General features: G+C 39.6%; 1 protein-coding gene across 6 annotated transcripts in view; it reads left to right on the forward strand.

Annotated features, from left to right (window-relative positions):
- The window catches only part of LOC147301271 (AP-1 complex subunit sigma-2), a 30124-nt gene extending 13531 nt beyond the window's left edge, over positions 1–16593 (forward strand). For 2 of the 6 annotated variants that reach the window (XR_015127104.1, XR_015127103.1), the window contains 3 exons: positions 4145–4207; positions 6924–10027; positions 13244–16593. Coding sequence is in view for 2 of the 6 variants with exons in the window: in XM_086282211.1 (XP_086138337.1) it covers positions 13244–13353 (110 nt within the window). In the remaining 4 variants the exon portion in view is untranslated. The remainder of the gene's footprint in view (positions 1–4144; positions 4208–6923; positions 10028–13243) is intronic. The other 4 variants (XR_015127105.1, XR_015127106.1, XM_086282211.1 and 1 more) reach the window with 2 other exon arrangements.
- The last annotated feature ends 10 nt before the right edge of the window (positions 16594–16603 follow it).

Here is a 16603-nt window from a genome sequence, read left to right on the forward strand (position 1 = left end):
GCCTCCATCCAGAGTATTGATAAGTACTAGACTGCATGGGTTTCCAGTTCTGCGTGCCGTCAACTGCATGTACGCCTGTCAGTGTGACTGTCTCATAACTCTGAGTCTAGATACAGGCTGCGATCAAAGGGTAGTCCGACTCTGCCCATACAAAGAAGAAACCTTTGCCTCTTTTAAATTTGATTTGTTTCAATGTAAAAAAAAAATCATCTTCCTCTGCACCTCTGGACCACACCCAGCGCCTGTGTGACTCATTTGGACCATTTGCATGTGTGTTCTGCAGTTACACAACCTAACCTAACATTACGCAAAGAGCAACTCCTACGTCAAACCAAATTCCTAAGGTGCATGCTCATTGTATTTTTACATTTGTGCAAGGTTAATTCATTCAGTACAAAGTTTGATGACTTTGCACGAAAACAAAAACAGGTTTAAGTTCCTAGTTCGGCTGTTAATTGTCTCATTAGGTGGTACACGTAATAGATTTGTCTGTTGTTGCTGATTCTACTATAAGGCAGGAGATTATGCATAAACCACCGGAACTGTAGCATGTGCCATCGTGCCCTCACTCACAGAGACATACCAACCCACACACTGCTTATCAACCACACTAACAGCTCTTTTCCACTAATACCTACTTGAGTTGGTTCGGCACGGCTCGACTCAGTTTTTAGGGATTTCCACTGAGTTGTAGTACCTGGTACCGGGCACTTTTTTTAGTACCTACTCGGCCAGGGGTCCAAATGATCTGAGGCAGTCTGAAAATATAATGCCAACAGACTGCATGGCACAGATTGACGTCACTCAATGAGTCATGAGTCTCTATCATGAAAATCAAAACCACCATTATTTAAAAAAACAAAAACATCCCCTAGCAAAGATAAATTGGCTTCACGAAAAATAATACCCTCATCCCCGAGTCTGCCAAAAAGCCATACACCGTGTAGCAGATGTCCTCCTTTGTTGAGGCTAGGGCTGCCACAAACGATTATTTTGATAGTCGACTAATCAGATCATGCATCCATTGGACGAACAACGTACAGCTTATTGCACCAGCATGCATCTGCTCTTATATAACTATCATTAGCTTACAGCTTGCTATCTAAAATATAACAGGACACCGGAGTATATTCTCGAGCATCTCACACTTCTGATAATCAGTTGTCTGCTTGACGTTTATTCAGCTGTGTAAAAACTATAACTTTAATCTCAGCCAAACCGATTTACTCAGGAACAAATAAAATACTGAAAAAATCCAAACAATAACATTTTTAAGTTATCTAAGTGACTTATACAGTATATCATGTTTAACCTGAGTAGCAAAAGACAGCAGTGGGTTTGAAAACGATTTGCCGGGAGTCCGGTGTTCTCAGCGGCTCTAGTGAGCCTTGAATCCCGGCTAACTATCGAGCTAGTGGGTAACAGACGTCTCCGAAAAAGTCGGAGTGCTTTTGAAAATATGTGGTGTCTTGATAAACTGAGCAGATATTTGAGGTTTACACAGCTACATTCTCGCCTGAAAATATGTTAAACGTTTATTTTGTGACCCAGAAAGAATAATAAGAGTAACATTAAAACTAACTAGCTGCCGCCATTGTTGGAAACTGAGCAGGGCCGCGCTATGAATTCTGGGACACAGCTTCTTCTTCTTCGGGGTTTAACAGCAGCTGGCATCCTTGTACATGCAGTGCTGCCATCTTCTGTTTCAGTTCGTTATTACACTCTTAAATCCTACTACTTATTCCTGCGGCTTTTGTGATCTTACAAAGCTTCAAACAACGCATCGACGATTTTAATAGTCGACGTAATCGTGACTAGTCGACTAATCGTGGCAGCCCTAGTTGTGGCATTCATGGCCTCACAGGCATCACAGGACTTTTGACCGCATTGCTATAACAACCCTACACAATTTGGTGGTACTCAGTTTTAATGGAAAACAACAGAAACCAAGTTGAGTTGAGCTGAGTCAATACCAGTGGAAAAGGTCTATTACTGCCAGATTTGGTCACCTTTTTGACACTTTGGTCAAGACCTTAGATCCATCGGAGCGGTGCCTGCAGAGGTGAATTGCTGCCGCTGAGCAATCCAAACACAGAAATAATGGAAGTTGTCCAGAGGTGCAAAACTTGATGATCATGAAAGGAGATTGGACAAATTTGAGGTCAGGTAAGGTTTTCATTTTGATCGCACCTCGTACGTGACACAACATGAGGGTCATAACAGGCACCAAGTCAGTTTTGAATGTTTAGACATGTCTGAGTAGACTACCAGGCAGCATAATCCGAACCTTCCTACTTTTGCTTTGGTCGATTCTGATTGTAAATTTTGATTACTGTAACGTTATTGCAGAAAATTAAAACTATTAATTCTTGTCATTTAAATTTTTTCTGGGATTTTAAATTGAAACAAATATGCTGCCTGTGTGAAGACCAGCTGTTGTTCTAACAGCACTGAATGAAACTGTTCAAATTTATGATTTCTGAACAATGAAACTACGCTATAAAATTATTATATAAGCATTTGTACTAATACTGTTCACTTTCATTCATTCTTATTAATTGCCAATATATATTGAGACAGATAGATTGCTTTTTTTTTTTTTTTATAATTACAAATCCAGAAGAAAAGACCAAAACCAAAGTGACGCTCTCTCCATGTTTGCTGATGTGGTTGATAGCTGTCACAACAACCACATCTGTGCTTAAAAAAATAAAAATCTTATGAATATAAATATGTTTTAATAATTATTTAAACATTTAAATAATTATTTGTAGTTCCTATCAAAGTTTGCTCACTTATTATAAATATTAGCATTTTTTAGGACTACAGTGGAACCCCGACTTACGAATACCCCATTTAACAAAAAATTCAAGTTACGAAGGCACTTAACTGCAATATTTCTGCCCGTGTTATGGCAAAATGCCCGCGTAACGAAATCCGCTGGCTCTGATTGGCTGAGCCCAGAATGCCTACAATGCCCACAATGCCCTCCGAATCATGTGACAACCCCTTTGGCTTTCGTACTTGCGCTTCGCTTTTCCAGTTGAGCGACGTATTGTTGTTGCAGTTAGCAATTAGCCTATAACCTATCGTTCACTCAAAAGGCGCGATGGGTGCTTCGACTTACGAAAGACCCTCGGGAACGAATTAATTTCGTAAGTTGGGGTTCCACTGTACTTTGGGTGTAGAATAATACACGTGGTGTGGTACAAACTGTTTCCAGCAGCGTAATGGTGTTTGTTGGATTACCTTAAAGTTAACGACAGGATGATTATTTGGGATCATGAAGGAATGTGTCACACAGTGGAGCTCTGAGACACAGAGGAATGAGTCAGACCAGTTCATCGATGGTTTTGGTCTTTTCACAGTGAGAATCAAGAATGTCACCAGCATGAAAACCAGCGCTTGATAATTAGTCACTATTCTGATGCCTCTTGTTTTTTTTAGTTATTTTAAATTCAGGAGAGCAATCACATCAAATTAAAAGCGCTCCTGGTGATTGAGAAACTGTTTAGTTCACAAATTTCTTGACAGTGTAATTCAGTAATCAGGCTACTCAGCAGGAAGCTTTAACACCACAGGGTAACAGTGGAACATCAGATGATAAACAAACAGACAAATCAGGCTCCATTTTAATTACTTTAGGGGCAAGAATGTTTCATTTTAATTTTCCTTAAATTTAAACTTATATTAAGTTTGTGGATACTAAAAACTGCAGGTAAAAGTGATGCGGGAGGAGCTGGGCTCATTCTGAGTTAGGTCCTTGTGCCTTTAGGCATTAGTAAGTGCATAGTGCAGTAATTACATGGAAAACATACCACAGGGGATTTGGTTGAAGCGATTTCAATAAGCCTTTAATGAAATATTTCTCAGGAGCTGGCCATTACTTTGGTGCCAGGAAGGAGATCTTCTTTTGGAATAATGATGCCTCAGAAGGTTTCCAGCCCTGCATGGGAGACATCAGAGATAAATTGAGCAGAGCCATCGCCACAAAGAGGGCACAGTTATTGTGGTGGTGCACGGTTAATCTCCTACTCCCTCAGCAGAGTCTGTAGATGTGTAGTACCCGCATTGTAGGTTGCTGAGAGTCGTGACGACGGTGTATCATACTTACTTTGTCCTTGTAAAAATGTTTGCCTCACAGGTATGGTGGTTCCAAATATGGCCTCTGAGTCTTCTGGTCTTTTCCAGAATTAGCCCTGCTAAGGTGAATGCGTCGTGTCTGTGGATTTAGGCTGTGTGTACCGCTAGAGCCCTCATGTCTCAGTGTTTTAACTGTGTGAACTAATCAGCCACAACATTAAAACCACTGACAGTGAGGTGAGTGACACTAATTATCTCATCACAGAGGCTCCAAGCCCATTGTTCCTTCAGTGGTCTGGTTTCAGTCATTATGCAAAGGTACTGTTTATAAGGTTGGGAAAACCTGCAGTCAGCTGAGACTGAAGAAGTCACTTAGATGAGTGACGAAACGTTTCTCCCACTGAAAACGCTACGTTCAGATGAACAGAATCAACTTTGGAGGATTTACTTACCTGGATGATTGAGCATGCATCAAGACATAATGCACTACTGACCCCAAAGGTGTCACTTTATCAAGTAGATGCTGTTTGTCAACCACTAAACAACAAAGACAGAAGAAAAGCACTACTGGTCCAATGCATGGCGTGCAGTGCAGTCTACTGTGCGAATAGGAGAAACGTTTAAAGCCATGGATGACTGCTACCATCAGAAAGTTTGGAAAAATAGGAGAAAACGAGGTCCAAACTCTGCCAGGTAAAGTTATTCTACTATAACCACACAGTCATATCAGAGCGGGGGCCACATTTGAGGAATAGTCAAATTGCTCCCACTCTTATCCACATCTTTAATACGATAAAGAGTAGAGAAACATACTTGCAGCTATACAGTTGAAACAGCTGTGAACCTCTAATATGTAGCACAATAAGATGATTCCCATTTCAGCAGTTGATTGGCTCTTTGGAGCCATCTTTGTTATTACAGAATTCTCTAATAATTTGTTTGTAGTACACAGCTGTCAGTACCTACTAAAAGTGGTCCAGGGAAGGATGATCAGTGACAGGAAGAATTTAAGAGAAAGACATGGGACTCAAAAAATCTTGAATTTTCAAAACCTCATTTTGGTGTGAAGTCAGCAAACATTTTAAGCATTTTTTTTTTACCGGAACTGACCGGTGATTCTGTTCATGCTGCGTCTATTGAAAATAATGTTAATTTAGATAAAGCTTTAAAATAAATCAATGAAAAGGATCCAAGATGCCTATGAGTAGCAAGACATGTTTCTAGAGGGGCTTTGCTAGTGCACAGGAACCATGATCTAATTTAGTCTTGCTGAACTGCTAAAATCTCCTACAACTCACACATGAGTGGAACAGCTGAACCGTGGCGCCATGGAAGGAAGAGGCCTGGACTGCACTGTTTACCTGCAGAAAGATGGCACCTGGACACAATATGGGAAGAAGGCAGCCCTGTGGGAGCAGCACAGTGATCTGTGTTATGTTCTGCTGGGAAACATTGGGAAACATTTTGACTTTTACTGGAATGCTGTTGCAAACCACATACACCCCTCTATGACAGAGATGTTCCCTGATGGCGGTCACTTATTTCTGCAAGATAATGGGTCCTGTCATAGTGAAGAACAAGTACAGGAAGATTTTAAAGAACCAAAGTCCAAGATCCCGATTAGACTTATACATTCCAAAGATTTCAATCTCCAAGATGAGTTGATAAAACACATTAAATATATGAAGGTCCACCTCAAAACTTCCAACATATAAAGAATGTGCTGTGAACGTCTTGGTGTCTGATACCTCAGGAGAAATTCTGAAGTCTTGATGAGTCAGAGCTGTTTCGGTGGCTTTTAATGTTGTGACTGATCGTTGTCTGTGTGTAGCATAGTTCGTGCTGGTTTAGACGGTCTTCCTGGTCTCGTTCATCGACTCCTTTTCACAGTAACCAGTCGTTTAACTCTTAAATTACATGTTTACACTGGAAACTGAGGTCTGTCCTTTGGTGCGTTCACGCCAGACATGAAGCAACGTCTCACCTTGAGTTACTCATACAAATACGGGTGCATTGAAAAAACACAAATGTTCGCCGCTAGCAGCCTACAAGAAGAGGAGGCGTACACTCAATAGCTGGAATCAAGTTACACTTATCTATTTTCAGAACATATCATGAACTCCTACAGTTTTGTTTTTCTCCAACTCTGTCTCCTTTTTTTTCATGGATGTAAAAGTGACGTTGAGCCATGCAATTCGATCTCCCCTGACATGCGTCAGTAAGCTCAATTGGTGACGTTCAGAGCATCACAGCTGATGAGGTTTTGCAACACAGTGTGAAGTGAATTTTTTTGCAAAACTTTAAATAACCTCATGTGGATGCAAGTTTTAAACACATCTTATCACTTTGCCTGCATTAATTCACCTCTTCATGTTGACTTGATATGTAAAAACTTTGCTTCGTGTTTGGAGTGAACTCATCACTAATCTGTCTTTATTCTACTTTCATATGTTAACATTTCAGTGACGCTGTCCACTACTACGACTTGTATGATTACAGCTATGTTGTACCTGCTGTGAGATAACGTTTAATAAGTTAGACAGTGTTTGTACTTTCACGCTGAAAATGATTGTTTCACCTTTGGGAGTTTTTTCTTTAATAAGGTAAGACGGAAAATGGGTACGTTTTTTCTAGAATTAGCCACACTTATGTATTACCAGCTTTTAAGCTAAGCCAGAAAGCAAACATTTGCCAAACTTTCCTTTGAGAGGAAAAGAGGAAACAATGGTGAGAGTCTTTTGTCCTGCCTGCTGCTCTGTCTCCTGCACGTTATGAATGAAGTGGCTGTTGGAAGCAGTATTGCCTTTGTTTACTAAGCTGTGTGCATTTCTCTCCTCCAGCCCCGTCATGAGTACTTTAATGTGCCTGTGTACTGATTGGCTGCCACCGCTGCTGCTGCTGCTGCTGCTGCTGCTATCCACCTTGCATGCTGAGCTCCTCAGTGCCTGGCACCTTCCTTTCTGCACGCGGCACCTGACATTGTCATTGGTTTGGGGGTGTAACAGTATTTTCAGTTTTCATTCATTTTCATACATGACAGTCATGATACAATATTATCAAATTCAAATTTAAAACAACCATGAATGGAAGCATTTACACAAAGAGATCTGCATCCTGTTTATGGGGCGTGAAAACGTAATCAATATTGTTATCGATCCATTTGATATTTTGCGGTGATGCATTGTCACATGCCTGTCATTGCTCCACTGAACTCTTTGTATCATTTCAACAGTTTCCTTGTTATTGTTGTAAAGCAGCAAATTAAGTGCCATCATGACCCAAAAATAAAATATTAACAATAATTTAAAGTGGACCTATTATACTGCAGGAGTCTGCATGAAAACTCTTAGATTAAACGCTTTTCTGGGTCACACTGAATAAAACTTAAGAGTCTGTTTTGCAAATTTTGGTCATTCCAACTCTCAGAAAGGAGGTAACCCAAGTATACATGTTGGTTTGTGGTTTCACAGTCAGATATGACCAAAATCTGATATCCCGATATAAAACATCTATCGTCCGATAACGATATAAATCACAAAAATTTTACATTTTCTGTAAATTCTGTGAATCTCGGGTAGCTGAAGTGTTTCCAGCTGGGCGTCGTGTATCTGGAGTCGAGTGTTTTACCGATGCATTAAATGACACATTTTTAGACATAGGTTGTAACTGCCGCCGTTTTCTTTGTGAGAATTTATTACACGGCGTGCTGCGGGGAAAAGCCTGTTCTAATGTTTGAGTCTAAGGTTTATTTTTTAGCACCTGACGGCTCCTTTTTTGCTTCTCATCGGTAAATACTCTGCATACTCTTTCACGTGATTCAGTTTATTTTGAAAAGTCTCAACAGGATCTTGAGCTTTATTGTGAAAGGTTTATGTAGAAAATAAACAAGCGGACACGTGATGGTGTTGCCATCGTTGTTGCTAACGACAACGCATAAAAACAGGCGCTTGTCCTTTGGTAGTGTGGTTATATTAAATATAAGAGAAAGAGAGAACTTTAGGAAATTAATATAGCCACTACAGTGACCATCAAAACGATGAAAAAATATTGCCCTAAACAGTTTATTTTGCAACAGCACAAAACAAACGATAGCGTAAAATGAAACGATAGACGTTTTTATATCGTCATCTGATATATATCGTTATATTGAACAGCCCTAGTCAGAGCCACGCCTTGCTCATTGCAACCAGTTTCAAAAAGAAGATGTGACGGCAAGAGCGTTCATCTCGAGAGACTTCCACAACCAATCGGTGATGTCACTGCTCTTTTATACCTCTGTGGTTGTTAAAAGAAACACTAGAGACAGTGTTTCTTTCTTTTAATTCCAGTTTGTTTCCTCCGCTCCTCTGCTTTGTGTTTTGAGCTAAAGCTAGCTTCAGGATATTTTGAACAAGTCAGGTCCAACAAACAGCGTCTCGCATTTAATTTACTTTTGGCTGCCGTAGTCATCCACTGAAAATCTGGCGTTGTGACAGCTTTGAGTCAAACTGTTTATGAAAATTGTGTAACAGAAAATAATAGGTCCACTCTAAATAGCAGTTCCACTTAGTAAATAACTTCTTCCGCTTCATAGCTGCATCACTTTCTGGAAAAAACGCATTAAGTTGACCTTGTTAATCATGATGGCATACAAGACTGATTTAGATTTATGTCAAATAAGAGATATCAGTTTTTTATGATAGATGTTCTTCACAAAATGTTTCTTTCATTTTTTTGTTCATTTGTGCTGTTTCTACTTGGTCTTTGGGCAAACAAGTAGTACAGGTGCTGACTGTGTTTTAAAAATACAGTTCAGTACTTTTAAAAGTATTTAATTATAAACACAGAGAATTTCAAAATTCTTGAAGTCCAGATCACAAAATACAAACCTGAGCTTTAATTAAACACAGACTCCACGCTCACCACTCATACCTGAGTCAGTATTACATCCATGAGGGGTTCATCCAGTTTTTTCATGTTTTTAACTTGTTTTGACTCACAGGTCATGTTTGTGGGAAGTGAATGCAATAGAAGTCATGTTCACCCATTTCTGTATCTCATCTGTTTTGCTTGTATCTTCTCACTCTCACATCATACGTATCTGTTTGATTTTTAGGTTTTTCTTTTTGCTGTGATCTTGTAAAACGTTCTTATGAGCATGAAAATCAAACCAGTGTTCACACTGAAGCGCACAGTAGACGTTTTAATCTGTCTCTTAATAAGCAGAGTTATTTTAAAAAATATTCACAGATCATGATTATTTCCTATTTAAATAAATATTAAAAAAAGTTTTTCAAGGTAAGTGGTTTCAGAGGAATTCTGCCTAAATGAATATTGTATTTGCAATGATTGCACGGATTAAAGATTCTTCGGGGTTTTATGTTGATTATAGACGTTAAAACGCTTGAAACAATTAGACCTACAAATATGTTTTCTATTATAAATAAATAAATATTTCATATGAAATGTCTTTTCTGTGGCTTGCTAATGAAAGCCAGCTGAATAAATGGACCCTCACTTTATTGATGTACGTAATGGATACATAATAAATTGTTTACGATTCTCTGTCACATCAGCACACTGGTGTCTTTCTTTAATATAACCGTTCTCTGAGTTTATGGATTTCCCCCCTGTGGCTCTCTGAAATTGGAGGGTTTTTTCCACAGCTTTTATTTTCTGTCTGAATTGTGCAGAACGCCATTCGTTTCCCAGATTAACGGGTTTAGCCTACATAATCGGCAACGAGGGATTCATCACTCTGACAAAATATTTCCCCTGTGTGAAAAGTCTATAAAGGGTGATTAATGCAGAGTGGATGTTTCGAGGTCACGTCTGAACATTTTGCACTGAAAATGAAACCACAGACGCCACTGTGTGGAAGTGTTAGCTTAAATGAATTTTATGTCACTGCTCTGATGAATTTACTCTCTTTACTTTGTGCTGAACCTTTTTTTAGGATGCCAAAGTAAGTGATTCTCTTTGTTTCTGACACAAGCCCTGAAATTTGTTAACTACAACTTGTGACACTAGTTAGGGTAGAATTAGCAAAGTAGATGTGCATTAAATAGGATAGAGCCTGTCTGTCCTGTTATTTGTTTATTTATTCCAAGTTAGTGCATATATAAATGTGAGGGATGTTGAATGGTGAACATTTTTTCTATAAAATCACCAGTTTATTAACAAAACTGAAGTATGAGGTTGTGGGTGGCTCTTGCTTGTTCTGCTTTCACTTGTATTTAAATGTATTCCTTTGTAGAACAGCCAATAAAGTGTTAAAGAGCAGGTCAGGAAGTCGGGCCTTCTATGCATCCTATTGGCAAACCTCATATAGATCATGATGTTTTAAGATGCTTTAGACCCCTGCAAACCTGCAAGCTCCTTTGCACCTCAGCTCGTCCTTCTCTGACTGAATAAAGATTGAGATTGAGAGTAAAAGATAAATCAGCACCCAAGTACCTTAAACCTGCATTTTCTTTTTTAATTGACACCAGGGGCGACTCTTCTGGTCCTACCCGAGTCTATGGGAAAACGGGCCATGACTCACTTTCACTGTGCCCCTGATTAGTTGCTAGTTTCACGTCATACTGAATCAAAGATTAAGTTCAGTTTTTCATTTTTATCTTTGTATTTTTAGAGTCAGAAAGGAGAATTAGCCAGGTTGTGCTCGTTGGCTGATGTCAAACACTAGTCATCTATAGTTGACGTTAAGGCTGCTGCTTCTGTTTTGTATACCTGCTGTGATTGTCTGTCGTGATGTCAGCCAATTTTTTTCCCCCTCATTTTAAAATTTTTTACAAATGAATAAAAACTCAAATTGACAGATGACAATATGACATCACATCAAGCACAGAAGCAAATGAACAGAAATAGTGGAGTGGAGGCAAAAAGGTGGATTTTATGTATTTCTTTAAATTTGCATGGCGTTTGGTCAGTGAGGATCAGTAGGTTGGACATATAACAGATGGGGATTGTGGGATCCTGAGGCTGGGGAGCCTGGACAGCTGCCCCATGACCCAGAACTGTTCTACTGGAGCACAAAGCCAGAATGGGTAGAAATAATCATCTATTTCAGTGGGACAGAGTGATGTTACTTAAACCCATTATGTTCATTTTATGAGGGGTGATGCTGTGAAAACACGTGTTTGTGAGATATTGGGGGGGTAAAGGATGCAGATTGTTCTTAAAACAAGAGATGATGATCAATTATGACGTTTTTTCATTTGGCGTTAGTGATGGTTCTAAGGTGTGTTTGTAACAAGTACATAAGCTAAAATAATTTAAGTTGGTTATGAGTAGTTGGGCTAATTCAGAAGATATCAGATTCGGCTCTAGGAGGTGAGTGAAGTACAATAAACATACAACCACAGATATTGTGATTACAGTTATTATTTATAGTGAAAATAAAGTGCAATTACCAAATACCAATATTTACAAAATCTGCAGACAGGAAAAGATAAAACATAATTCAAGCTTGTAAAATATCCGCTGCACAGCGGTGCAGCAACCTCGTCCAACCTCTGGCAAACAATGTCCATAAAGTTTATTTCATGATTGATATAAGTCCAACGCGTATGACAGTCTAGACAGGTTGAAATTGGAAGTATGATGATCAGCACTAAGATTCCAAGACTGAAATCTCGGAAGTGAGATTTAGGGGACTGAAAACCAAGAGGGGAGAGTGTAGGCCGCAGCAGCCTCCTGCCAGACCGCAGGAAGTTGTAGCTGGGGTTCTGGCTCGTTGGGCCTAGCTCGCCATCCAAAGTAGTGGTGTCGCTGTGGTCTCTCCAGGGCACCACTAGCCTGCACATTCACTACGTGCGATGTCACATACGAGCCCCACGCATCTACCCGCGGCGGTATCAAAATACTGTTGCTTCCATCCGCTAACGCCTCTCCCCCGCGTCGTTTCGAGGCGACAACCCGGAAGGCATATAATAGTGCCTCGCGAATAGGATTGGTCACAACAGGCACGTGCAGCCTCGCGGCGTGGCGTGCGTCATGACGCGTCACGATGCCTTCACGGACACGCTCCGGTTGGAATTTAAGATTCCGATTTAGTTATAGATGCAGTTCTTTTCATTTTTATGTGGGTTACATCCTCCCCGCCTTAACCATGCACGTCCCGTCGCATGTTAACCGCTAGACAACGTGAACAGACGAAGGACGGCTAGCATCATGGCCCAATGCATTGGAAAGACTATGCAACAAAGATAAGACAGGTGGTAGAGGGGGCAGTGTAATGTCTTTGTTGGGACACTTTCGACCCCTTAGTATCAACTGAAAAACACCACAGCCTACTGGAGTATGTAGCTGACCATGTACATCCCTTCATGACCACAATATCCATCTCCTGATGGCTATTTTCAGCAGGATGACCCATCATGACACAAAACTCAGATCATTTCAAACTGTTTTCTTGGATATGACAATAAGTTCACCGTACTCAAATGGCCTCCACAGTCACCAGATCTCAGTACACTAAATCTTGGGATGTGGTGAAACAGGAGGTTCAGATCATAGATCTGCAGCAACTGTGTGATGCTGTCATGTCAGTATGGACCAAAATCTTAGGAATGTTTTCAGCACTTTGCAAAATCTATGGCATGAATAACTGAGGTAGTTCTGAAGTGAAAAAGGGGACCAACCCAGAGGACACGCCACCTGCTGGCCATTATAAAGAATGCAGGTTTAAGACCTATAAGTTACGTACGTCTTTAATGTCCAGTCCTATGTATCCTCACAGGGAGATCTGAGGACCAACAGAAATTACAATTTTATTTTGACTATATTACTCCCAACTTTCAACCATAACAGGCTATTTTTCTCTAAAATCTAAAAAAGGCCAAGAGGATGTGCAGAAGTCTATTATCCTCCCAGATTACTTGAGTTAGAAAAGCTGAAAGGTTAAAGGTTAGATTTTTGCCCAGTGGTGCCTAAAAACAGCCTAGCCCAGCTTAAATTTACTTTTAAAATCTTCATGTAGATTAATGTGGCTTTGATTAGATTTATAGTATCGAATGTAACAAGGAAATCAATCAGAATCTATTTTACAAGCAATCATTTCCTTAGAATATTTCTGTAGTGCTTCCACTGCTGATAACAGCAGATGAAACATGGTGTGTTTGTGTGCGCGTCCAGCTGAGCGCTTCACTGGAGCTGTGGTTCTTCTTTCTCGTCACAGGAAGCAGAGACCCCGCGCAGCGTGCTGGAGGAAATCGGACTGACATAAACACCATCTTCATCGCCATCCACACTCCCCCATCAGCCAGCTACTCTGCTATATGTAGCTGATAACAGTTCACCTTTCAACACACACCAATATAATTTCCCTGTGCATCTGTGTAACACGACTCTGCCTTGTTTTCTACTGTTTTTAAAGACAAATGATGTAGCACTCTGTGTGTATCTCCTGCTGAGTTATTGATTTGTTTCAGTGTGATGACATTAACTGTTTACCGAGACACAAATCCAGCTTAATTAAGCTTCATGCTGCTTTCAAATCCACACCAGGACGCTGTGCTGAGTGAATTCCTGCTTGATTTTTTATTTATTTTTGGACGCTGATGCGATCTCTTTATTCAGTGTGAGGTGTTAGCAGTGTTCTGAATTTAAAATATGTTAGTTAAACCCAAAGAAGTGGCTGTAATACAAAGGCAAGTATTACATTAACAAAGCCAAAAAGTTTTGTTTTCTCTCATATCTGCATTGTGATAATCCTGAACTCAGTATATCCTACAGCCAGTATATTTATACTTTAATAAATGAGACTTATTTGAATGGGCCAACCCACTTTGATCTCATGCGAGCCACACTAGTATGCCCACGGCTCCTTTGTGCTCGAATTAAACTAAAACCTTCACCACCAGGGGCAGCAGTTTCAGATGTGTGCCGCTGATTCGTTAACCTTAAATATTTCTTTGGCCTGTACTGGACCCCCGGCCGCATGTTTGACACCCCTGCTTTTTTGCATCTTAAACTGAAATTACTGTGAAATAATTTGAAAACAGAAAATATGTGAAATTAAGAATTTTCTCTCAGTTTACCAGCAACCCTCGCTCCTATATTTGGTTTCTAAATGATGTTCCAATTAATGCTGAATGCCTTAATCGCTCACTGATGTTACTATTGCATAACGGATATATTTGCATGCCACTGGAACTGAATTATTTATTTATTGTTTTTATTAATGTTTACAGTTTTTTCTTGATGTTTACTACTGTGATGATTATTTTGTTTTATTTTTATAAAAACATGTCACTGAATCTGTAGGTAACATTTTATAATAACCATCATATGCACACCGTAATTGGTACCTGATTGAACATTGATAGTGATTTAATGTTAACAAACAGTGAAATGATAATTAAGGATGTGGTTAATGGTTGGATGTTATAAATTTTAAACCACACAGTCAGAGCCCACAGCTTAATTAACTATCAATGTAGCGTTTAGTAGCAATGGCTAATATAAAGTGTTACCAAACATTCAACAACAGCCACAGTACAGATGAGGTGACATCGAGTTCCCAGAAGGTTTACGAGCCAGGATATGAACTCATTCAGCTCTTTGTTTCTTTACTGGCTAGTCACAGATTTTATCGTGATGTGATTTACAATGAATAGAAGCTATTACAGATGGTTTATAAAGTGAAGCACCTTCAGCATGAGAGCAGATTGTGTGTTATATTACCAGACATGTGTTTACATTATTATTGTCTGAAATGGACAAAAGAGGAAGGTTGTGTTTGTTAGTGTAGGTATTTCCTGTTCTTTAGTTCTCTGTTGTTGTCCACAAATATCTTTAAACCATGAGATTTACTTTCTTAATCAGTTAATCACAAACTTTATGTTATTGTGGCAACAGGGTGCACAGAGGATTAATGGGAGGTTGTGTGGAACAGCTGAAGGGACCAAAATAAAATTGAGATAAAGAGGCTCAGATTTTGGGTTTGTTAGGGAGATCTGTCCCATTCACATTAAAAGTATTCTTCTCATTTCCAGATAGAACATGATGATTAACACAGCTTTAAGTTCACACTCAGGATAACTGGCTTTGGTGTTATTTGATGGATGTAACCAGGACATTAGCTTAAAATCACTGACTCTGTCTCCAATCTGTAGTAAATAGTAGTTACTACAGTGCATGGTCTCATGTTCCCAATCCCATAAATATCGTTTTTTCATAATGTCACTGAATATAAACATACTGTATAATTATTAGTATAATTCTGACTGCCTGATTACATCTCTGCAGTTTTCATGAACTCATTCAGAAACATTTATAGCTGAAGTCGTCACTGCGTCCAGCAGAGGTTGAAACAGAGTAGTTATTTGGCTTCATGGTGGTGTTTACCTGTTTCGTGTTCTGAAGGTCTTTCTTTGAGTGCAGGTAAGCATGTACTGTAGATTACTGATGTTGTATTGCATATACTTCTTTTAAAAGATGTAATATTTGTCAGCACCAGTCCAGTGCTCGTGAAGAGCATTGTACTTAGAAAACTTGAACGTTAGAGCTCGTAAAGACACCTCCATCACTCCTGTGTTAGATTTGTGTGAAGTGCATCCAACAGGGGGTCTAGCGACATTGTGCTCCACCCATCTACACCCTGAGCTGAGGTCTCATCAGGACTACTCTGCTAAAACCGTTTCACTGTCTTTTGAGTATAAACGACTCTTCGGCCTGTGACAGCCACACACTGTACGGCATGTAAACTACCTATTTACTGTGACACTGCTTAAGTGACCATGCATTAAATAGCAATAGTGTCGTAAATGTACTGAAAATAATTTACAGCCGCTTGGATGAAAAAGCAAATGTTTCACACATTTAAAGTGGACCTGTTCTGCTGATTTCCCTTCTCTTTGACTCTGTTAGTGTCGCTTTGAATGATTCGCAGTTAAAAAATAATCTGGGCCTAAATGCAGCCACTCAGTTCATCTCCTGAAGCTAGTCAAGCTGCTCCTGATTGGCTGCCCCTTGTAAACTTGTTTTACAGCAGGTGGGCGTGTCTATTAGGGATATCCAAAAAATAAGAAAAACTGCCTGAAACTAAATTTTTGGCTCAAAGAAATGACTTTTACATACATCCACCATCTTTACAGTATAAGACAGATAATAAGGAAAAACATAATAGGTCCACTTTTTGACACACTGGGCACAGGACTGTACAAATATCATAAAGTGGTGTCTATTTTCTGCTCTGTGCAAGTTTGTTTTAATCCAAACGTCACAGCTCGTTTACACTTTGAACTACTCTTAAGCCTCTGGCTGTTTTCTATAACTTCACATGAGCATTTTTCATGTACAACTGATAGTGTGTGGTTTACAGTATATCGGCAGTGTGACTTATGGAGAACAGACGCTATTCCATACTGTGTATAAAGTGAATTATACAGCAGCTTCAGCGTGAGTGCCGAGCAGCCTGTGCGTGATGTGTTTACAGCTATCATTGTCTGAAATGGACAAAAAAAAGAAAGAGGAAGTTAATGTTTTGTTGTCAGGTTCAGCAATAAAGAGAGAGTATCACAAACAGCCGGGCTCC

The sequence above is a fragment of the Aulonocara sp. 'chitande type north' Nkhata Bay genome, linkage group LG23 (genome assembly GCF_057382095.1).
Source record: "Aulonocara sp. 'chitande type north' Nkhata Bay isolate Kocher_YH1m ecotype deep benthic linkage group LG23, A_spYH_male_GT1.1, whole genome shotgun sequence".
Classification (NCBI taxonomy): domain Eukaryota; kingdom Metazoa; phylum Chordata; class Actinopteri; order Cichliformes; family Cichlidae; genus Aulonocara; species Aulonocara sp. 'chitande type north' Nkhata Bay.